We start from the raw sequence: 22683 nt of genomic DNA on the forward strand, positions 1-22683 counted from the left end.
TGGAGAATATGTTCCTGCAATGCTTTGCATATGGAGAATATATTCCTGTGATGCTTTACATAGGGAGAATATTCGTGTAATGCTCTACATATGGAGAATATCCCCCTAATGCTCGTTTTTAGATAAAATCCCATTCCTCACCCCCCTTTCCCCTCATCTCTTTCTCTCGCTCACTCACCGTTCAGCTGGGAGATGATGGACTTCAGCCGCCGCACCATCTCACTCTTTTTCAGACACTCCTGGCGCTCGATGAGGAAGAGATTGAGCAGCAACAGGAGGAAGAGGGCTCCAGCATTCACCAGCTCAATCCCATGGCTGTGCAATAGAAGAAGCTGACCTTAACCAGGGTTACTGCAACATACACATTTCAACAGCATACCACCTGGTTCACATCTGCAACTCACCTGCCATGCGGTTGGCTGCCATGGCAACACAGCAGGCCAAGCACAACCAGCAGAGTGAGAGCAGCTCCGGGCCAATGAAAACAGGAGTGCCGGTTGTTATGGTGAAGAAAGCTTTTAGCCCACAGCTCCTGCAATACAGCAGTGAAGTAAAAAAACACGGTATTTTAAAGCAGGTGCAAATATGAGAGCTAGGGATGTAATGGTGATTCAAACTTGTCATATTCCAAACATGAAAATTAACTGTTAATTTTCATAACTAAATTCTCTCTACCTAAAGCTACATTACCCTGGTGAATGCATTTGATTTATGTATCGAATGCCATTAGGTAGCTTGGCAAAATACTGATGTTTAACTAAAACTACACTCATATTAAACACCAAGCGAAGGTGTGGAAGATGGAAAAGATCTTCTCTCAGTCAGGTGTACGCACCTGTAGAGCAGGCCGGCGTCGCCCGTGCTTCTGGTGCTGCTCCAGTAAGGAGGTCAGCTGGTCCCTCAGGGTCCCCAGGGCCTGACCGCTGGACAGCCCCAGAGGAACAACCTCCTCCTGAAAGAGCCCTCAATTAAAACTCCTGCGAAAATCACACTCTTGTGAAAAGATTTGTTTTATTAAGCACCTTTAGCTAAAGAAGAAATAAACAAATGGCTTGATGCAACATTACATTACACACTTACATACTAGTGACTGTAGAAAACACACTACAGGGATGTTTACACAGTACAGAAAAGTGACCACAGGGTGCAGCGACACTAAACGACAGCAATGGTTTTAGAAACAGCCTGCAATTCACTCCTCGGAGTGGTGAGCGATGGTGATGAAGCCTCCTCATCAGCACATTTGTTGAGCATTAAGCACCATTTAAAAATCATCACATTTCCTCCTGAACTGCAGGCTTCATTACTTCTTATGCTCAGCTGCATGTTGATTCACCGAGTGCTGCTAATGGCATAACGGTTACATTTCATTCAGCAGTATCCACATTACCGAGTCCGACAATTAACAGTCACAGACCGTTGTTTTTCAGCTGGTTTTTGCTTATTCAAAGAAAAGAAACAGTGAATGAAAGAAATCCATCGGCACAATAAATAAATTTTAGAAAAGCAGCAAATTGACGTCAAAGTGAGCCATGTAATAATGAGACATACACTACCGTTCACCTTTTTCTACTTTTTCTGATTTAATATCATATTTTCTGTTTGGAATCAAACAATTCATACGTGGTCAAAGCACAGACTCAGAGATTTTATTAAAGGGTAGCCTATTTTTATACATTTTGGCTTCATCATGCCTTTTCTGATTTTAAATTTTATGCTTTGTTGGTTCTGTTGCTGATACAGAACATATTTGTTGGCTAAATGGTTTTAGGTCATCAAGGGTCCAAGGTATCAAATGAGCCTTAAACTGCTGCCAGATCTGCAGTAGATTTGCTTCTCCTGAAAATTTTCAGCAGGTTCAACAGGAAAATTAGTTAGGAGAAACCATTCTTGTACTATCTATTGCATATCTGGAGGCAGCATGATGCCTTGAAGATCCTTTGATACCTTGGACACTTGATGACCTAAATTCCCAATGAGATCCATTCAAAGGAAAGGAGTTTTAGTATCGCTTGTAGGACAACCTGCAAATAAGATATCCAGACTGATGATGTTGATAGGTCACAGACATCAGGAAGTCATGACATGCAAAGGATATGCAATGAAATACAAAACATTACTTTTTTATTTCACATTATGTTCATTTGTCATTGAAATGGGGGAATACATATAAAAAGTGCTGTAATTACTGAAGAAAAAGACAAGGTGATCCCTAACATTTGAACGGTTGTGTACGAAATTTAAAAATAGAAATCATGTTGTTAATAAAGAGAAAATGTTCAAAGCACTGCACATAATGTACTTTAAAACCTGGATACCGTTAAATAACATGAAAAACATTACACCCCAACAATGTCAAGACATCCACAATGAATTTCCAAATCAGTTCATTTGCATTGTGCTGCACTGTACTTACTATGTAAATACCCGTTATGCCTTTCATACAATATTATCCCAAGTCTTCAATGTATAAATGTGACTTCATTTCAGTTATAATAATTTCTAACCGCCATGACTAAATTTATTCAGAAACAAACCCAGCTCCCCAAAACTAGACTGCACCACCACACATTATGCTACACTATGCGCTCAAGAAGAGTGGCTGTTGAGACACACATCAGATTTCAGCAGAACAAAAGGCAAGACTTTGCTGCCAAAAAAGCAGGGACAAAATAGTGGCCATTCAGCAGAGCAGTGAAAAGAAATAACTATTCCTCAGCCAAAAGGCTTCATGTCACAAAAGAACAGGCCATCCCCCATCTTTAATCTAGATCTTTCTTCTCTGACTCTCCAATGTTGAACTGGACCACCTGCCAATACAACAAGTCAACAAGCTCCCAATTTCTTACTGCCTTTTTGAAGTAGCCCAGAGGCACACCTCTTCAAGCTGGAGCCATCTCTCCTTTCCCATCCCCCATTTGTTTCTGTTTATACAATGCCTTCAGTCTGACTTCAACTTGGCTTTAAAATCTTTTAAAAATAAAATAGTCTTCATATTCTGCAGCTCATTGCTTTACTTTATTTGATATTCACTGCACTGCAGTCTATGAAGTACACAGCAATGGATAAAGACTAACTACTGGCATATTTAGGAAAAATGTACAATATATAGACACAACCAGACACAGGGAAATGCAAAGAACACAGCAGAGCGAGCAGCAGCTGGGATGTTGGTGGGAACTCTTATGTTTTCCCACACTCTGTGCCCTTCCTCCTACATCCGTGGCTGTATCTGCATCAAGGCTGAAACTCCCACTTACATCGAGCGCTACAGCTCGCCGCTGCCTGCCACAGAGCAGCCACCGCTAAAAATAACCAGCCATTTTCCCAGAGGGTCACAAGCCTGGCTAAATCCTGTGGCAAACAGGGAAACCGAGAGCACAGCTGCTCACCCATAAGCAGAGCAACACAGGCACACAGCTTCACATGTAACACTGCTAGCGGCCGCAGTCGCCGGGCGGCAACAACGTGCACGTAACTCCAGACCGCCTGCGGTCACTGACACGAGCGTGCAAAGGCGAACCGGGCTCAACCTCCGCAGAGGGCAGATACCTAGAGCCCGGGTCGCACTGTTCTCTCGCAGTACAATACAGATGAAGGGCAAAACGGCTGCCATCTTCTGACGGGGTTTATAAAAATTAACGAGAAGAAAAGGAAGACCCACTTACATCCTTCTTCTCAAGCCAACCCTCCGTCTGCAAGATCATGACTTTATCCCGTTCTGCCTTCACTGCGAGTGTCTACGTTGAGGGGGCTTTTCGCTGCAGTGAGGCGGGAGGAGGCGCGTTGAGCTCAGAGGAGGAGAAGGCTGGGAGTGCTGCTCCCAGCCGCTATTCAGCCTCCCCGCTCTCTCCCACTCCCGAGCGCCCACTGCTTATTATTCAGCCTCCCTGCTCTCTCCTACTCCAGCGCGCCTCAGTTTCATTGCAGTCAACTGCACCCCTCTGAAGAGCAAAGGCCAGCAAAGACCAGAGGGTGATGTTCAGCAGTAAGGCCAGAGGACGATGTTCAGCAGTAAGGCCAGAGTTCGATGTTCAGCAGTAAGGCCAGAGGACGATGTTCAGCAGTAAGGCCAGAGTTCGATGTTCAGCAGTAAGGCCAGAGGACGATGTTCAGCAGTAAGGCCAGAGGTCGATGTTCAGCAGTAAGGCCAGAGGGATGTTCAGCAGTAAGGCCAGAGGACGATGTTCAGCAGTAAGGCCAGAGGGATGTTCAGCAGTAAGGCCAGAGGACAACGTTCAGCAGTAAGGCCAGAGGGATGTTCAGCAGTAAGGCCAGAGGGATGTTCAGCAGTAAGGCCAGAGGGATGTTCAGCAGTAAGGCCAGAGTTCGATGTTCAGCAGTAAGCCCAGAGGTCGATGTTCAGCAGTAAGACCAGAGGACGATGCTCTAAGCATTGGGTGGGGGTGTCGTGTGTGGGGGAAAGTGAAAGGCATGAAGCGAGAGAACAGAAGACAAATATAGGAGGGAAAAAAAGCCAGAGAGGCTGACCGAGAGAAGAGTCTGACTCAATCTGCTCTGTCTGATGCAAGAGTGCAGTCAAGTCCCTGCCTTCAAACACAAGCGCTAGCACTAGCAGAGAGAACGAGAGAGAGAAAGAAATAAAAGAGAGGGAGGGAGGGAGGGAGGAAAGGACGAAGGAACGATGCCAGTATCTCCAGCACACCGCGGTCATGCATTAATCAATTCCTGCATACGCAGCATTTTCTGTCCTGGAGTGGAGGGTGCAAAGGGGTGCAAAATCCAGGCTGGATTTCTTTGCCCCAGGCAGCCCCCTCCCCTCCCCCACCCATGTGCTGGGAGAGTGATGACCTAATGACACACTAGTTACGATACTTTCCTATAATTTCAAATGATAATTTGGGACGAAAACAGTGTGGATGAATACAACGGTTATAAAAATTAATATAGATATCAACCAATACACACAAGAGAGCCTGAAGCACTCAAGCAGACATTTCCTACAAGGTACCCTCACTACACCAGTGAAGGCACAACTGAATCCTAAATACGAAGCAGAATTTAGAAAAAATACTGTTTATAACACTGAAAGTCATCAAACATTCAAAACAGGGATGTGACAAATCATTTGGTTTTGTAAACGGATACCATCCCATTTTGAAAACAGTTACCATGTAACCAATACTGCTTATGACTAGGGCTCATTTATTCATGGGGAGAAAATAAAATAAAAGAAATAATAATAATAATAAAACCTGGAATAGCATACTGACAAAACTTTTATTGCATTTTCAAACATTATTTTGGGCCATCTTAAAATTGTTTAAATGTCAACATTGTAAATCAGATAATAGCCAAATTTATTTTACATCTAAATTGACATCGTGCTCACAGATGTCCACATTAACATGATAACACAGGGTCGTGGTGGCGACACAATAAATATAGTATATTTTAGGTAGGGAACCCGACAGAAAAGGTTTAAATATAAAAATGGAATTTTGTACTGATGCCAGAGTCGACCAGTCTAATGATTTTACTTTTATGCCAATGGCCTTTAAGGGCTTAAACACTCATTCTTTGATAACTATAATATCGCAGCATTCAATTCCCTGTAGTTTCTCTCAAAAATTGGTTATTGGTTAACCATTTAAACATTTAACTGTTCATAACCCTAATTCAAAACATTCAGCAGTTTCCAAAATGGCCCCACTCTCCGCAGCATACAGGAAGGAGTAACCCCATTTTCACATCCCCTTGCCACCTGAAAACTAACTTTGTTCCATTTTTAGAAGCAAATGATTCATGGATTTAACACAACGACAAACTGTCAGTGTGACTGTGTAAACCATTAAAAAATTACCATACAGCTAGCACTGTATTTCAGTTATCATGAACCGAACCAAGCCCATTTCCCCTCCTTCAGAGAGCTGCTATCGTATTCATTAATGCACTGCCAGTGCATACTCCATGTGACACAGTGCCTGATCAACTCCCACCCTTGCCCTTCGACACCAAGTTTCCCAGCCAATTTAATATAACAGCTGGACATCTCACACCTTTTTATCATGTGAAAGAGTAAATCCTGTGTACATCTAATCTACAAGGCCTGCAAAGCCTTTCTAGATTCAACAATGCAACCTCCTTCACACGTTGTTTTTAACACGTATCGCTCTAGGTGGACATTGCATAATTTCACACATTCTGCTTAATTTATTAAGTTACATGACAATTCCCTTGGTAATATGTTCCATCCATCCATCCATTATCCTAACCCGCTTAACCTGAACAGGGTCGCAGGGGGGCTGGAGCCTATCCCAGCATACATTAGGCGAAAGGCAGGAATACAGCCTGGACAGGTCGCCAGTCCATCGCAGGGCAAACACACTCACTCACACACTCATACCTACGGGCAATTTAGACTCTCTAATCAGCCTAACCTGCATGTCTTTAGACTGTGGGAGGAAACCGGAGTACCCGGAGGAAACCCACGCAAACACGGGGAGAACATGCAAACTCCGCACAGAGAGGCCCTGGCCGACGGGGAGGTAATATGTTCAATGTTCAATATTTCTACAGCAGTAACAATTACATTACATTAGTGGCATTTGGCTGACGCTCTTATCCAGAGCGACGTACATTTGATTAGACTAAGCAGGAGACAATCCTCCCCTGCAGGGTTAAGGGCCTTGCTCAAGGGTCCAACGGCTGTGCGGATCTTATTGTGGCTACACTGGGATTCGAACCACCAACCTTGCCTGTCCCAGTCATTTACCTTACCTACAGGCCGCCCAATTGGTAAGATAGATGCAGTGTCATGTGCAATTTTCTCCAGGTATACTCCTAATGTTTAAAAATCTGTACAAACACCCACAAGGAGGGGACACCAAGTCAGCATTTAGCATGTGCCATTGTTATATATTGACCTCTGCAACAAAACATCAATTTATGTCATGCTTTTGAAGTGTTTCATGTCAAATATATAGTAGTTTCTAATGGAGAATTTTAGAGAACAATGGTGGCATTATTCCATCTTTAAGATTTAGTCTACACATTTATCTTGGGTAGAGGGGACGTTGTATATTCTTAGCTTGGATGTTAATTATTACAGGCACAACCCAAGCAGAAATACACAGAGACGTAAGTGAGGAGTGGATCTCTGTTCAGTCATTGACCTTCAGTGGTTTGTGCAATAGGCTACATTCCATTAGGATAAAAAACCTGCGTGCCTTCATGACCCAAAGAAAGGAAAATACACCAGGGTGGCTGACAGAACGTGAAGTGATAATGATTTCAAAACAAGCATACATTTTTCACCACCTAGTGACAGTAAATTGAACCAGAGCGAACACCCTGGCACATTATACCTTAAATATAATAAAATTGTTGCTCTAAATGTAGGATGATCTGTAAATCATTTGACGATCAGATAGGATTTTACTAAAATAAAACAGATATTACAGTATAAAACACTCCTTTTGGTGGTATAAAGCACACTTTGGAAAGATGCTTCGTTTTGATTTGCACTAGTAGAGTACTAGAGGATTGAATTAATCTCTTAAAAGTTTAGGCTGCTTCTTCCTCCATATTGCCAAGATTTTCCCATTTAAAACCTATTAGAAAATATTAAATGTGAATCAGTTACAGCATCCAGCTCCGAGCAGCTCACCCGTTTCTTATCCTGCAGATCCATGGCAACCGCAGGCACTCAGCATGCTCTGTGCGGCGAAACTTCTTGCTGTCAGCTGCGGTTGCTAACCTGTCCCACCCCCAGTAGAGGAGGTCCCCCAGCCCCCTGGCTCTCTCCCAATATAGTGTGCCAGTATGGGGAGTAAGGGGGCTGAGGTAGTCCCTTCACACCCAGCCGTACGCAGAGGCGCAGAGGGAGGAGTGTCAACGCTGAAAAGGCACCCCCACAGTCTTCATCACACAATGGGTAGAGCTGCGAACGAAACAAACAACACAAAACTCAGGTGCTGACAATAAGCCGCTTCTTCGCAAGAGGCAGAGCTGAATGCTGCAGAAGGGAGGTAACGTTTATTCATGCACGGGCAGCTGTGTGAGAAATAAACATGTTGTTTCCTTTAGTCTGCTGTAGCTCCAACTGCTCAACGGAGAACAATTTGGAAGATGAATCAGATGGTGGACAGTGCAGTATTCTTACACCTACACAAGAATGCGCTGACAGCTGACAGAGCTGATGTCTTCACTCTGTTCATACAAATAAGACTGGCATGCAAATGGGAGCCTATAGAATCCCTTCTGAACAGCAGCTGACAATATGTTTTCAGCTAGAGACTGATTCTCCCTCTTGATTAGTGAAAAAGGCATTTCAACTTCATAACTTCTAGTTTAGGTATAGGTTGCACTCCACTGCCGCATTGCCATTCACCAGAAGACAAAAACAGTTATTCATTTATTTTAATATTCATATTCAATATCGATTCATATATATTAACGCCTTCCAAATGCATGGCAATTCATCTTCAGACAAATGGTGTTTAAAATTAGCATCAACACATGCTGACACCATAGAATCTCTGTTTGTGTTTGTTTACTTCTGTCACCAGCACTTGTAGTTCATATAGCAAGAATGTACCAGGTCTGAAATGAATCACACTAAATCAAAAGTGAAGCTGTAAACTCATGAAGAGGTGAAGAGAGGTCAGTCCTTTCCACCTGTCCCTATGTTTAGAGCTTGATTGGTATCTCAGGCATGCTCTGCGATTACTGGTCCTTGGATTTCTGCCACTTCCATTTCAGTGCTCCTGCATAGTTTTCCATATAGCAACCCCTTTTTGGGGGAAAGTGATCAAACTGGGAAGTTTTGAGCAGCACAATCGCCTTTCAGTCTAATTTCTTCTTTTTTTTCCTTTGCAGTTTTACCCTATATGGCGCATATTTTTTCTTATTATAAATTGTGTATACATATGAAACATTTATTTAATTGTGCATTCCATAGCCTTATTATTACTATAATGTGTATGTGTTGTATTTGTAGAAGCATGGCTAATAGACTAATAATCTGTGATGGTCAACCAGATTGTAAATAGACATATACCAAAACAAACTTTAAAATATCTAACGCACCAGTTTGATCAATAATGTGCACTCACCAGTCTACGTACTGCTGTATGCATTTACATGTACAATGGAGGCGACGTTTGCCGGTAGCAAATTGAGAGCTCAGCCTTATTTGAAAAACGAACACTTTTCCCTCTAGGAAACAGGCGTGCGTCTGTGCCCATGCCACCAGAAGGTTACATACAATGGACGTTTCTTTCCGCTAGTGTTTAGAAAAGCTAGCCAAATAGAGTGTAATTCAACATTAAGTTACGAGACCTATCTGCATTATACATAGATAGCCAGCGTCTGTCCCAGGAAGGGTGATTGTGTGATCATGACATGATACTACCCTAGCTAACTATGGTCCACGTAAACAAGTTACTCAGCTAACATTTTGTAACTGGTGATCGAACATCATGAATATTCTGGTTGGTTACCTAGTTTGCAATAGCTCAAAGCAATGGTTAACCTGTCGCCACGTGAAGCACAGATCACAAATTGTTCCGGTTAGTTAGCTCGCGCTGTCAACTGCCCGCAGTAGTTAGCGATTGCTAGCTAACATTACACAGTGAAAACATGTCATGGTGCAGAAATGCAAAACGTTCGGGCTTTGCAGCAACGAAATGAAGTGGACCACAGTACTTGATATCTCATGTTAAGCAACGTAAAGTAGCGAAATCTGTCTGGTGAGCTAGCTACATAATTTCGTGTTACTGCTTCAGTGTACTTAGCAAACTAGATAGTTGAAATCGCTAAGCTTACTTAGCTAGCTAGGGCTAACGGCGTATGATGGGCTATCTTTACACACAGCTAGGCTAGTCGACAGTGTGACACAATGACATTTAAGTACATTACTCCGTTGTACTTACGTTTGAGTAGTGTCAACGTCTATTTTATGTTGAACTGTTTCGGAGCACAAATGTATCCTACGGATCTATACATAACAGCCAAATAACCGCCATGTTAGACACTGCTGGTACACGAGGGAGTGGCGTACAAATCGTCGCTTCCAGGGTGCGGTATAGCAGGACACAGATAGGTCTGAATTCTCAGAATTGAATGGCTGAGGTGGAGTCTATAATACTTTTAGTTTTCATTGTGATTAGGAATCTGTTAGCTAGCTGACTAACTATGAACTGTTTGTATCCCCAAATCAACAAGATAGATGCTGGATCAGGGCCAGTCCCGATTAATCCCCAACCTAATCCTAAACAACCTGTTTATATAGTGTTAATGCTGATCTAGTACCGTGCTAGCAACGTAATGCACGGCTGACTGGGTTTGTCAGGTCAGTTTTTATTATAGTTCTGATGTAACGTAGCTGCCCTGCTGCATTTCACATTGAATTTATGGTAGGTGGCAAAAATTATTGTTCTGGCCATAAAGTGTCATTATTTGCGCAGTAGGTTACTTCACTACTGGACGGAAGAAGGCGAGTAAAGGCATTTAAATGTGATGAACCGAGGATATGCGATTGGAGAGCTCTGTGTGATTACAAATTGCATCCAATGCCCTCCAAAAGTATAAGTAAACAATAGAGTGAAATTTGTTCTTTTTGCTATATACTTAAGGCATTTAGATGGAATGGTTACAAACTTGCCAGGAAGAGGATGCAAGTTCATATTATCTCCCTAGATGGTAAGGAAGATGGTAAGGGAGGTCATAAGTAACCCAAGGATCGCAGTGAATTGCAGGTATTGGTTGTGTTGGGGTCACAAAGTCTAAAAGAAAACATTAGATGGCACCTCCATACAAACAAACTCTTTGGAAGGGTGGCACAAACACAGCACTTACTGAGCACAATAAACAAAACCAAGCTTCTAGAGTTTGTCAAACCTCATTTGAATTATGTTATTTGGCTGACACTTAATCACAAAGTGATTTACAGTTGATTAGACTAAGCAAGGGACAATCCCCCCTGGAGCAATGTGGGTTTAAGGGCCTTGCTCAAGGGCCCAACAGCTGCTTAGATCTTATTGTGGCTACACCGGGGCTCCCAGTCAAGCACCTTAGCCACTAGACTACATGCTGCCCCATTACATTTTACATTACATTATTAGCATTTGGCAGACGCTCTTATCCAGAGCGACGTACAACAAAGTGCATACCCATAACCAGGGATAAGTTCGCTGAAAGACCCTAGAGGGAAGTACAATTTCAACTGCTACCTGTACAACAAAGATAAGGACGAGGGCCTTTTTTTTTTTTGAGAACAAAGAAACAAACAGAGCAAAAGTGACCAAAGTTAACTATCCAAACACTGCTTACCTAGCCAACTAAAAATACCGATACACAAAGCAAGTCACAGAGACAACAATTAAGGTTCACAGGGAGGTAGGGAGGGATGGGGAGAGGTGCTGCTTGAAGAGGTGTGTCTTCAGCCTGCGCTTGAAGGTGGGGAGAGATTCTACAGTTCTGACCTCAACGGGGAGTTGGTTCCACCATCGTGGAGCCAGAACAGACAGTAGTCGTGGGGGGGGGTGCCAAGCGGCCTGTGGAGGCTGAACGAAGAGGTCTGGCAGGGGTGTAGGGTCTGATGATTTTTTGTAGATAAGCTGGGGAAGACCCTTTAACTGCTTGGAAGGCTAGCACCAATGTTTTGAATTTGATGCGAGCCATGACAGGCAGCCAGTGGAGGGAAGTAAGCAGGGGGGTGACGTGTGAGTATTTGGGAAGGTTGAAGACCAGACGAGCTGCTGCATTCTGGATGAGTTGGAGGGGTCTGATGGCAGACGCTGGGAGGCTGCCCCATATTATAAATTATGACTGAAAGAGTGCTGTGGTCCGATAAGACTAAAATTGAACGCCATACACACCATGTTTGGTGGCAAAATGGAATGCATACAAGGAGAAGTACGTACTTAAGTGTTATGGAAGGAGAACCCATGGTATATCATGGATATTGGCACAGCTAGCGGGGTGGTTAGGCACAACGAGAAGCAGAGTGCCGTTACACCCCCTAGCTGTGCCAATATCCACGATATACCACAGGTTCGAGTTCCATAATGCTTTTATACAATGGTTACCATTTTTATCTTTCAAAATTTCACTAAAGAAAGACAAGACAAACTTTAAATTAATGTATTTCATAGGGGCACTATTTAAGATCAATAGCACAATTAATTGAACAAAGTATCAGGAAATCTTGCTACTCTGCTAGGAAGCTGAGACTTTGTCGTAGGTACATTGTCCAACAGGACAATGACTCCAAACATACATCAAAATCCACACACAAATGGTTATGCAAAAACAACAACCATGTTCTGCAATGGCCATCGTAGTCTCTAGACTTAAATCTCATGAAAAACATGGTCTGAACTGAAAAGGGAGGTCAATGATTCTGAAAAGTTCTGCATAGAAGAATGGCCAAAAATCCATCCAAATGTGTTCTCTAAACTTATCACAAATTATTGGAAAAGGACTGTCATCTTCGCCAGGGGTGTTTGCAGAAGGTATTAAACCAGGGGTGTCAATAATTGTGGAACCTGTTTTCTGGGACTTTAGTTGATATTAATAAAGCACACTACTTATTGCATGTTGGAAAATAAGGCTTATGTAAAAAACAATTATTTTTTAGTTTGCAGCACCTTTTGTGCATATTTATTAAGGGTCCTAATAATTCTGGACCAACTAATTATAGATATAAATGGAATATAAATGGAATGCAAGGTGTTCTTTGTAGACCGTCATTGTGAGCTAAAAGATTTCTTGGCACAACTAACTTTCCTCTTGCTAACTAAAGTCCACAGCTAGCTAAAACACTGATCAAAACAATTGACACTTTGCCCCGGAATACTGGTGTGCTTCAGTGGATCAACTTCTGCTTGTGTGGACACAGGTGTGTTCCAAGTGGTGAGTTCCGGCAACAGAAGAAATAGTTCTGGATTAAGATGTGCATTTTTGAGCTCGCAAGTAACTGTAGCATTATATTTGGAAATCACAGTGAACTGCATCTAAAAAAGGTCATGATCTAGAAAATTCATCACATCTCAGCGAAACTATCTGGATGGACAGATACTGCTCTGGTCTTATGCTCCTATTAACTCACTCTTACAATGTCATTACACTCCATTTCTCCAGCAGAGTTTATTTTGGAAAATGTTAGTATCTCCAAACTGATGCTTCAAACTGCATCAAAATTATTTATCATCAAGCCTTTATTGGGTATGAATTTAACAAAATTGTAGTGCCACAAACCATTACTTGACTAGATAAAATATAATTTGAAGACTGACTTTTTGATTGCTGGACATGTTTACTGTACTACAAACCTCTCTTAAATGTGTTCATTTATTCAAGCATGACAGATTTGTTTCACATCAAGCACAATTTAAAGTTATATATTGATGTCAAAGATAGCCATGGAGTCGCAACTTAAGACAGACTTCTCTGTTTAAATAATCAAAACACATATTCATTTTTTGCAGCACAAATTTACAAGGGTAGCAATAAAAGCAGGTAATTAGCAGTAGCAGCAGATCAGTACTTTTGAACAGTAGTATGTGCCAACTGCAGCATCTAGGAGCACTCAAATAGCAATGCAGCTCCCTTTTGCCGACCAGGAATTTTGTTGAACAGGGTACTCAGTCCCGGCATGGTCACAACAACAGTCCTTGCGGCAGGTGTTGGAGAAAGACAGCTACGAGACAGCACTTAGCGGGCTGACAGTGAACGGGCACTCGATATGGAGCTGCTGATTGGGGGTCGCACCAGCTCATCCATGATCATTGCAATGGTGTGGCAGAGTGCCTTGGCCTGCAGGGAACAGCATATGCATAATGTGTTAGACAGAGTCGCTGTACTCTTACAGGACAGAGACCATTAGGTCATATATATCCCACTCAACTGTGATGTATTACAGGAGACTATGCATTGTTCTATGTGGCCCAGTTGCCGACTGTGTACCTGTTTGAGATAGATGGTGATGGTTTTGGGGTGTGCTGGGTGGCCGTAATTGATCTCCACCGCTGGGACTTTTTCTTTTTTGGGACTCATTGTGCGGAGAGACTGCACGTCAACCAGGGCTATTCTGAAAACGGACTCCTGAAAGAAGTAGCGCGAAACACTCCATTTACAGAATATCAAGCACCCAGAACAATGGTGTTTGTTACAGAAGCATGAACTATACGGTCACATCAGTATCCACTGAGTTATGCAGAGCACAGCGAAGAGTGACAGTTGACACAGTACCTGTGTTTTCGGGTTTGAAAAGAAGATGCCCTCTTGGTTTACGGCTATGGTGCATGGTGAAGGGCAGTCATTATGACTGACCTTCTGGGCCTGGAAGATGTTGAAGCCAAAGAAAGGCAGAGTGCTGATAGTATCTGAAAATGAGAAAGCACATGCCTTCCTTTATAGCCTGTCACTGCAGTCAGCTATACACTCAATGAGCACTTTATTAGGTATTCACTAGATTTATTTTTTAGACTTATTAAGGCTTCTTCTGCTGCTGTATCTTATCCACTTACAGGTTTGACATGTGTGTTCAGATATGCTCTTATGCATACCACTGTTGTAATGTGTGGTTATTTGCTTTACTGTCACCTTCCTGTCAGCGTTGACCAGTCTGGCCTTTCTCTGACCTTTCTTGGATAAAATTTTTCCCCCGTTCTGACATTTGGTCAGAAAAACAGCTGAACCTCTTGACCACGTCTGCATGCTTTTATGCATTCAGTTGCTGCCACATGATTGGCTAATTCAATATTTAATCAGCCGGATCAATAACATTTATCAATCAATAAACCTGACTCCTTCCACACTAAAAGGAAAATAATCAATCTGGCACTCTCCCAAAGTTCTGGGAAAAGACTATTGGATACACTGCATTAAACATAGCATATATGTTGTGAGATGGAGAAAATTCATCTGAAGCTGAATACGAAACATGTTTTAATTAAATGTAGGCTTTAAAATGGAAACACAGTTCATTTTAGTTAATGCTATTTATTTAACTCAATATTGCATAAACTCACCAAGAAATCGGATTTTGGCATCACGAGGGCTGAGGTTGCCTATGGCGGCCAGTTCTTTAAGTGATGCAGAATGAATTTGATGAAGGTTTATAATGGCCCTGTCTGGTTGAGGGAGGTACTCCTTCACTGCACTCCTGAAAATACATGGAAAGGGTATTGGCCCCACACCATTAAAATTCCATTTTAATGTTTTGTCAATGTCAATGACTAGGACCTGGAAGGTTGCTGGTTCAATCCCCAGTGTAGCCACAATAAGATCGGTACAGTCCTTGTGCAAGGCCCTTAACCCCACATTGCTCCAGGGGGGATTGGCCCATGCTGACTCTAATAAACTGTAAGTCGCTTTGGATGAAAGCGTCAGCTAAATGCTGTAGCTGTAATGTGAAGTAAATAAAAACAAAAGAGTTGACGCACTTGACAGATTTACACATACTCCAGTGAGAAACATCCGGAATCTAGACATCTAGAGGGGTGGAAATCTAGGTTGACAGATATTTTGACACAAACAAACCCCTATATAGATAATGTTGCCCTCGGATATAGCTTGGCTATGTCCTACTCGGCTAGAAAATGTTCACTTTTCAACCAGACGTAGATGGGTTTTCATCTGATTGCCTAGATGGTATTTCACAGACTTTTCACCACAAAAATGTTCACTGGTACATTTCTAGAAGAAATATAATTGGATAGTATTGTCAATAAATGTGGAAATCACATTGACATTATGAATGACATGAATTGTCTGATATATCAGTGTGTTATAAACACATCAATTCAATTTACCCATTGGGTGATTAGCTACTGTATTTATATGTATTTCACATGCATTACTTCACAACATCAGCATATCGGCAGTTTAACAGAGCTTCCATTTTATAAAGTAACAGAAAGGATGTTGGTCAGTTGAAAGTAACCTTGATTGATATGAATTACTCACTGTGAGGGAGCATTGTTTAGCCCCAAGGCCAGATGCTGGATAGCAGAAAAGTTTGCGATCTGATGGTGAATCGTTGAACCATTTGTTGTTAGCACAATCTTCCCACCCAGGTAATCAGCCAGTACCTGAAAAAGAGGCAAGTATCTTGATCCATCATCTTGTGTTCACTGGCCCATGTGTATGTTAATACATAAGTGCGTGTGTACGATACTGTGAACAATTTTGTACCTGCTGGTAGTGGAACTCGATATAGAGGTCATTATCAAAGTGCAGGGGCTGATTCCAGATCACCCGTCGGAAGGAGAGGTTGATGGAGTTGTCGTCCGACAGGAAGTCAAATAGATACTCATCTGGATGGATCAGGCGCAGCAACTCGCCTGAGTCACAGGAGAGACACATGAAAATTGAGGAGAAGATATTATATCGAAAATATTGTCAGTGTTGTCGATAAGAATAAAATCATTAGAATTTTAGTGAGAGCAATTGATAATAGTGTTTTTATTTGCAGTTGATATTATTGCACTTGCATCAGGTGCAGTATACAAGGATGACCATTTCAAAATGACAATTTTTGACCATTTCATCAATGTTTTATACCCAGTAGCTGCTCATAGCTGGTCAGCTGGTAAGTACTGTATGTTATGTTCCTGGAGTTGACAGCCACGTACCTTTACTCCGGTTGGCATGGACGGCAAATTCTTTCACCTCAGGCAATTTCGTCACACCCATCTCGGTGCATAGCTCCGTCACCACCTCTAGTGCCACCTGGAACCCCACCCCCAGACACAAACACAGACAGGGAATTTGTTACACACTCACATAGCATCACCAGCTCACAGAGAGCCAGACCAGAATTCATTCATTTCTGAAGAAACTGCAGAAGCTCGCTCAATGTGATGTCCCAACAGTACTTTCTCATGATGGGCAGACAGCTGATATGAAATAGGAGAGAAAGCAGAAGTCTCCACTCACGCTGAAGCTGCGGATCTTGCATGGAAACTCAACTCCCCCAGGTAGCAGGATGGGGAGGCGCCTGGAGTTTCTGCCAGCCTGCAGACATCCCACACACAATCCAGCTGTCAGTCATTCTTTCACTTCATGAAACCAACCCCTCATCCTTCCAATACGAAAGCAGGATCCTGCATTCTCTTAACCTTAACAGTGTCAGTAGCTGCATGAGCCTTTTCTAAAATAGGGGAATTGACATCATTTTATGTCTTGAGGTGTGCATTCAGGGGGTCTACAGTATGCAGACTTACCAAAATGGCTTCCATCTCTGTTTCAGAGAGAACGTGCCTCCGGCCTCCGTGGATGAGAGAACGCATCATATTTTCCCCACAGGAGCGTGAGAGCTCTGAGGGGCACATACAGACGTGTTTACGTTAGACAAGCTTGCTGAAGATTTTCACACTGTATCCACACAGAAGACTAAGGCTTCTTTCACCTTGGAAGGGGTGTGCACGATCTCTGCTGATGTCCTGCAGGTGGCGGGAGACATACGGCTTTAGGGTACTCGAGCAGGGGAAAAAACCCGTAACCAAGTTCAACAAGCGCCAGCCGCGGGTGCAGCTTTCTCTGCACACATACACACAGACAAAAACAATGTGGGGACCTTCACCGAGGAACACGCACCCATGTTCCTCTGTGTAGCAAGATGTGTGAACACTCATGAACGTACGGTAGACTGGAACAAACACATGTATACTGTATGAATACATAGTGTTCATCGAATAACACCACTTTATTTAGCTCACTTGTGCGGGTTAAGGGTTGTCTGCTTGATGACCTGGCAGTAGATCTCATCTCTCAGGACCTCTTTCTCCTTCCCCAGCTATATAGAGACCCAGAAAAAACACTGATGTAAATCTGTACATTTTCACTTGAACTCCTTTCAAACTGAACAAAAAAGTGTTAAATCCAATTCATGAAAATAAACCGTTATGTAAACCTTACACAACTCAAAATGCCACAAATATTTGTTACCATAGAGGAAAATTGGGAAGTGCATCGACAGCATGTAGTGTTAAATATAGGAGAAAAAAAGAAAACCTCTGGGATGGCATGCCTCTGGACCAGGTAAGAGGGTAGCAGTTCTCTGGCTCTCAGCATTTCAGCCCCCCCACCAATATTCAAATTACAGTTACAGCCATGGGAGGCTGTCAGAGAGGGTGAGGTGAATGTGTGTGTGGCTGGGGATAGGAGGCTGTCAGAGAGGGTGAAGTGAATGTGTGTTGTTGGGACTGCCCTGTTGTGCGAATGTACAGTTGGTTGGTGGGATCTGTGAGGGTGTGAGAGCACAGTATAGTGTGTAGTGCGGTCAGAAGGACACTAACATATAGGATGCTGTTAACACAGTCTCCCTCTGACTGGTGCTTGAGCATGGGCTGGTCTCCCATGAACCGCATTACATCTGAGGGAAGGAGGGAGAGAGAAAAAGAGAGAGCATTGGCCTTTTAATTTACAGATATGAATCAAATATTAATCATCTTATTCAAGTGTCTCAAACAATAATTTCATCTAGCAAGTAGGAAAAGAGAGCTCTGAAGGGTGCAAGTGGTATTTGAGTACAAGCATGCTCCAAACAATATCTAAATGCAACCATATGAATCTAGAGGGGTTATTGTTGCCGACTGAGCAATCATTTATGAGCAGTAAATGACAATAATAATTAATCAATGTATGTAGCAACCTATTCTGTATGAATGGCTTGACCTTGGCTATGCATGTGTGTGTGTTGAATGCCTGTCTCTGTGAAGACATTACTCACTTGTGAAGCAATGTGCAGCCAGGTCATTCAGCTCATTCTCAGAGTAATAGATGAGCGACTCCTGGATGGGAACCTGATACAGAAACATTATTATTACTATGTCACATTTATCAGCCCATTAGCATTCATTTCTTCCAGAGCTAGTCTCCTACCTTGATGTACTGGACCATCTCTGAGCTGCTCCTCCCCTCTGCACTCAAACCCTTCCAGCCCAGTCTGGAGAGAATGAGAGAAACAGTCGCCATAGTGTCATTTATCATGACATTCAGGTATTTAAATACATAAAAATGTAAAGACAACAAATTATCTTGGCATGTACACAAAGCCCATTTCAAACACCATATCTTCTACAAACAGAGTATATGGTGAGAGAAAGAGAGAGAGTGAGACAGGGGAGCAATGCCAGATATGTGCAAGTGAAAGACAAGTATTAATTGTTATGAGAGATGAGAATTTCACACTGCATACTACAGTATAATGAAATACAGTACCCTGTGTATCAGCCAGCAGACAACAAATTATCCTGGCATGTTCATAGATCCCCTTTCACACGCAATATCTTCTTCAAATATAATGTATGGTGTGCGTGTGTGTGTGTGAGAGAGAGAGAGAGAGAGAGAGAGAGAGAGAGCGAGAGAGAGAGAGATGCCAGATATGTGCAAGTGAAAAAGTACAGGTTCATATGACAGATTTTACACTGCAAGTTTCAAACTGCATTATAATGGTAATCCTGCATTCTGTATTCTGCACTATAATGGTAATTCCGATGAAGGCTGGGATTCTCACTTGGTGACTGCCTCTCTGAAGTACTTCATGGCAAACTCGGTCATGGTGTAGAGCTGTCTATCGCTGTCTGAGCCCTGCACTGAGCCCTGCCTTGAGCCCTGCACTGAGCCCTGCCCTGAGCCCTCATTGCTGTGCTCCATCAGGGCAGCGGGGCCAGAGAGGGGCTCCTGTCCCAGCCTGGGCACAGGCAGGCCAGCCGCTGCCCTCTGGCTCTTCCTGTGCTCATCCCGGCGCTCGATGTGGGTGCCATGGTAGTCTGGGGGCGCGGCAGGCTGCGTGAACTCTGAGGGGAACAGCCCTGAGCGTCCCCCTATGGAGCCAAACCTCCAGCCTGAGAGAGATGAAGAAGAAACATCACATCACCGGCATTTAGCACACATTCATTCAGACGCTAATTTATTAGCATTTTCACATAGTATGTAATACAGCTGGATATATATAGTATACTGATGTAATTCAGGCCCTTAGTCAAGTACCTTAGTCAAGGGTACAACAGCAGCATCCTACTGTACCTCTTTTGGTTAAAGGCTAGTTCCCTCCCCATTATACTGAGCGGCGATGAGTGGGTTGGGTTAATATGGCGTGATTGAGGTGGGTTTTCAGAGTGATTGTTCAGTGATGTGTTCAGCTATGTGGCTCAGAGGCATGATTGAGGTGGGTTTTCAGAGTGACTGTTCAGTGATGTGTTCAGCTACGTGGTCACAGGTATGATTGAGGTGGGTTTTCAGAGTGACTGTTCAGTGATGTGTTCAGCTACGTGGTCACAGGTATGATTGAGGTGGGTTTTCAGAGTGACTGTTCAGTGATGTGTTCAGCTACGTGGTCACAGGTATGATTGAGGTGGGTTTTCAGAGTGACTGTTCAGTGATGTGTTCAGCTACGTGGCTTACCTGCCTGTAGACCGTCCATGGGCAGCAGCTTGATGAGGTCACCCCTCCGGAAGCTCAGAAGGCTCTTGTCGTCCGTCACATAGCTCTTCAGAGCTATCACATGATCAGAGTCCTGAGATGAGAGATGAGAGTCAGTGTTGTTGCTACACAGGTAGTTGGCTACACAGTTATTCTCCTTTAGCCAGAATGGTTAGAATGACGATTAAAGGGGGTTCAAGACATTACATTACATTATTGGCATTTGGCAGACGCTCTTATCCAGTGTGTGTGAGTGAGTGTTTGTGCGTGCGTGCACATATGTTGGCAGTGATTGCGTGTGGTAACTGATAGTACATTGTGTGTGCAGTGGGCAGTAATCTGGTCTCTGTGCAGTGGTCAGTGGTTAGCCACATTACATGTGCAGTGAGCGGTGACGGGGCGGGGTGAACAGAGCTTAGCAAGCTGCATTACCTTGAGAAGCTCTCCGAGGAAGAGGCGCACCATGGCGATGATCTGCGGGGCTCGAGAGGACTGCAGCTGCAGGTGCTCGTTCTTCAAAGAGAACTCCACCATCTCAGGCCCTCTCTCCTCCACAGACAGCATCTCCGCATAGCTGCACACAGACACTCACATTCACCATCTCCTCAGAGAATATAAATCACATATCATTGCGTTGCTTCCAATTATAATACTAATCTTGAGTTGGTAAAAAGTACTTGAAAGTAGTTCTAAGAGCTAATGACCTGATTAGGAACAGGCAAAGATGGTGGAAAGGATGAATATGTAAGGAACATGCTGGGTTAGAATGGTGATGGGATGGCAGGAGCAGTGGAGTGGGGGCATGGTTACCTGTAACTGCGCAACACCTTGAGGTGTTTTGGGTTGATGCCTGATGCCTTGACCATTCGCAGAAGTCGAATGCCCCGGTGAGACACGCCCAGTATCTGAGTATCCTCACCAGTCCCTCCCTGACAGAGAAGAAAGAGTGATGGAGACAGAGAGAAGGAATTCATGACTCTGTGTGTGTGTGTGTGTGTGTGTGTGTGTGTGTGTGTGTGTGTGTGTGGGGCTTGTCCTGGCCATCTCACCACCACAGGAAAGAGACGTGAGAAGTAGTTTGCCCAGTTGTCACGAGCCGCCATCACAATCCTCTTCTTCATTGAATCATCCTGCACTGAGCTGATACTGGTGCCCACATGGAAGCCAGCTGAAAAAGAGCAGGTGCACACAGACAGCCCTCTTACTGCATATTCTACATGCTGTTTAAGCATAGCTTATGTTAACCTTTCCCACTTGCCTAGAGGGAAATTTCCACCTATTTTGTACTAGTCCTATAAAAGTGTCAATATCTCAATTTCCTTTATTGCACACACAGTTAACGATTTAAATAAAAGACGAGGCTTGGATCATTCAGAAATTTGAGACAGAACAAATTTATGTCAGAGGATGTACATATAGGTGTACATAAGGTTATACTAAAATACAAAACATTTACATGTTTTTAAGGTTTAGCACTGAATCTCAATTTCTAAGTGAAGGACCAACCCAGAACTGCTTTATATGTGTGCATATAAATATTTACCTGATGTTTACATCAAAATACATGACAGACTTTAAAACAAATGGAATTACAGCCCAAAGGTTGTCATATCAGCAGTATTGCACTTTCCTGTGAACTCTGATCACATCTTACCCAACAGGTCCTTCATTTTGCGCCTTTCCTCACGAGAGATTCGCACACATGTGTCAGAATAGGTGTCCCTCATAATCTGAGGCAGAGAACAGAGTCAAAAATGGGATCAAATTATCCACTTCAATATTCAATAAACACAATAAACAGGCATGAGAGCAGTAACATAAAGTTGGTGCCACATGAATGATCAAAATCAGTCATCTGTTCCAAGGACTTTGAATGGCAAAGCACACTGGAAAGACAGCACTATTCAGAAAAGACTGACCTGTTCACACAGTAGATTGAGAATGTATGGATAGTTAAACTTCTCTCGGGGGTAGAAGACCTGAACACATAGGAAAGTATTATGGTAGGCAGGAATGCAAAGGGCACACAGATACCACAATCAATAATACTGTTATTGTTTTGTGTGATTCATTAATTTCTATTCAGTTGAAGTAGCAAAATGTCCAAGAGTACATTCTTTCTCCCTTCAAAGGGCCCTTGCCCTCTCTCACCTCTTTGCGTAGGAATAGCTTGCCAGGCATGCGGGCGTAGGAGAAGTACACACTGGCTGAGAACTTATGAAGCTGTGAGCGGATGCCCTCGTCATTGGCCAGTCTGCTGAGATTGTCTGCAGGTACAAACATCAA

The 22683-nt window shown here is 43.1% G+C and overlaps 2 protein-coding genes across 3 annotated transcripts in view; both read right to left on the minus strand.

Moving 5' to 3' along the window:
- tmem94 (transmembrane protein 94) overlaps nt 1–10013 on the minus strand; it is a 32136-nt gene extending 22123 nt beyond the window's left edge. For both annotated transcript variants that reach the window (XM_061231565.1, XM_061231564.1), the window contains exons 1-5: nt 9897–10013; nt 7631–7903; nt 836–952; nt 405–532; nt 179–315 (exon numbers count right to left, since the gene is read on the minus strand). In XM_061231565.1, the coding sequence (XP_061087549.1) occupies nt 179–315; nt 405–532; nt 836–952; nt 7631–7654 (406 nt within the window). In that variant the 5' untranslated portion in view covers nt 7655–7903; nt 9897–10013. The remainder of the gene's footprint in view (nt 1–178; nt 316–404; nt 533–835; nt 953–7630; nt 7904–9896) is intronic.
- Nucleotides 10014–13357: 3344 nt separating this feature from the next.
- Nucleotides 13358–22683, minus strand: part of myo15b (myosin XVB) — a 39672-nt gene continuing 30346 nt past the window's right edge. Inside the window, exons 44-65 of the mRNA XM_061230489.1 lie at nt 22549–22651; nt 22317–22376; nt 22052–22127; nt 21447–21565; nt 21208–21326; nt 20830–20971; nt 20380–20491; nt 19490–19820; nt 18856–18919; nt 18704–18776; nt 18270–18346; nt 17691–17767; nt 17381–17511; nt 17196–17290; nt 16909–16986; nt 16605–16701; nt 16165–16313; nt 15937–16061; nt 15000–15133; nt 14218–14351; nt 13933–14070; nt 13358–13782 (exon numbers count right to left, since the gene is read on the minus strand). Of these exons, the coding sequence (XP_061086473.1) occupies nt 13681–13782; nt 13933–14070; nt 14218–14351; nt 15000–15133; nt 15937–16061; nt 16165–16313; nt 16605–16701; nt 16909–16986; nt 17196–17290; nt 17381–17511; nt 17691–17767; nt 18270–18346; nt 18704–18776; nt 18856–18919; nt 19490–19820; nt 20380–20491; nt 20830–20971; nt 21208–21326; nt 21447–21565; nt 22052–22127; nt 22317–22376; nt 22549–22651 (2536 nt within the window). The 3' untranslated portion in view covers nt 13358–13680. The remainder of the gene's footprint in view (nt 13783–13932; nt 14071–14217; nt 14352–14999; nt 15134–15936; nt 16062–16164; nt 16314–16604; nt 16702–16908; nt 16987–17195; nt 17291–17380; nt 17512–17690; nt 17768–18269; nt 18347–18703; nt 18777–18855; nt 18920–19489; nt 19821–20379; nt 20492–20829; nt 20972–21207; nt 21327–21446; nt 21566–22051; nt 22128–22316; nt 22377–22548; nt 22652–22683) is intronic.

This window comes from Conger conger, chromosome 2, assembly GCF_963514075.1.
Source record: "Conger conger chromosome 2, fConCon1.1, whole genome shotgun sequence".
NCBI classification, from domain to species: Eukaryota; Metazoa; Chordata; class Actinopteri; order Anguilliformes; family Congridae; genus Conger; species Conger conger.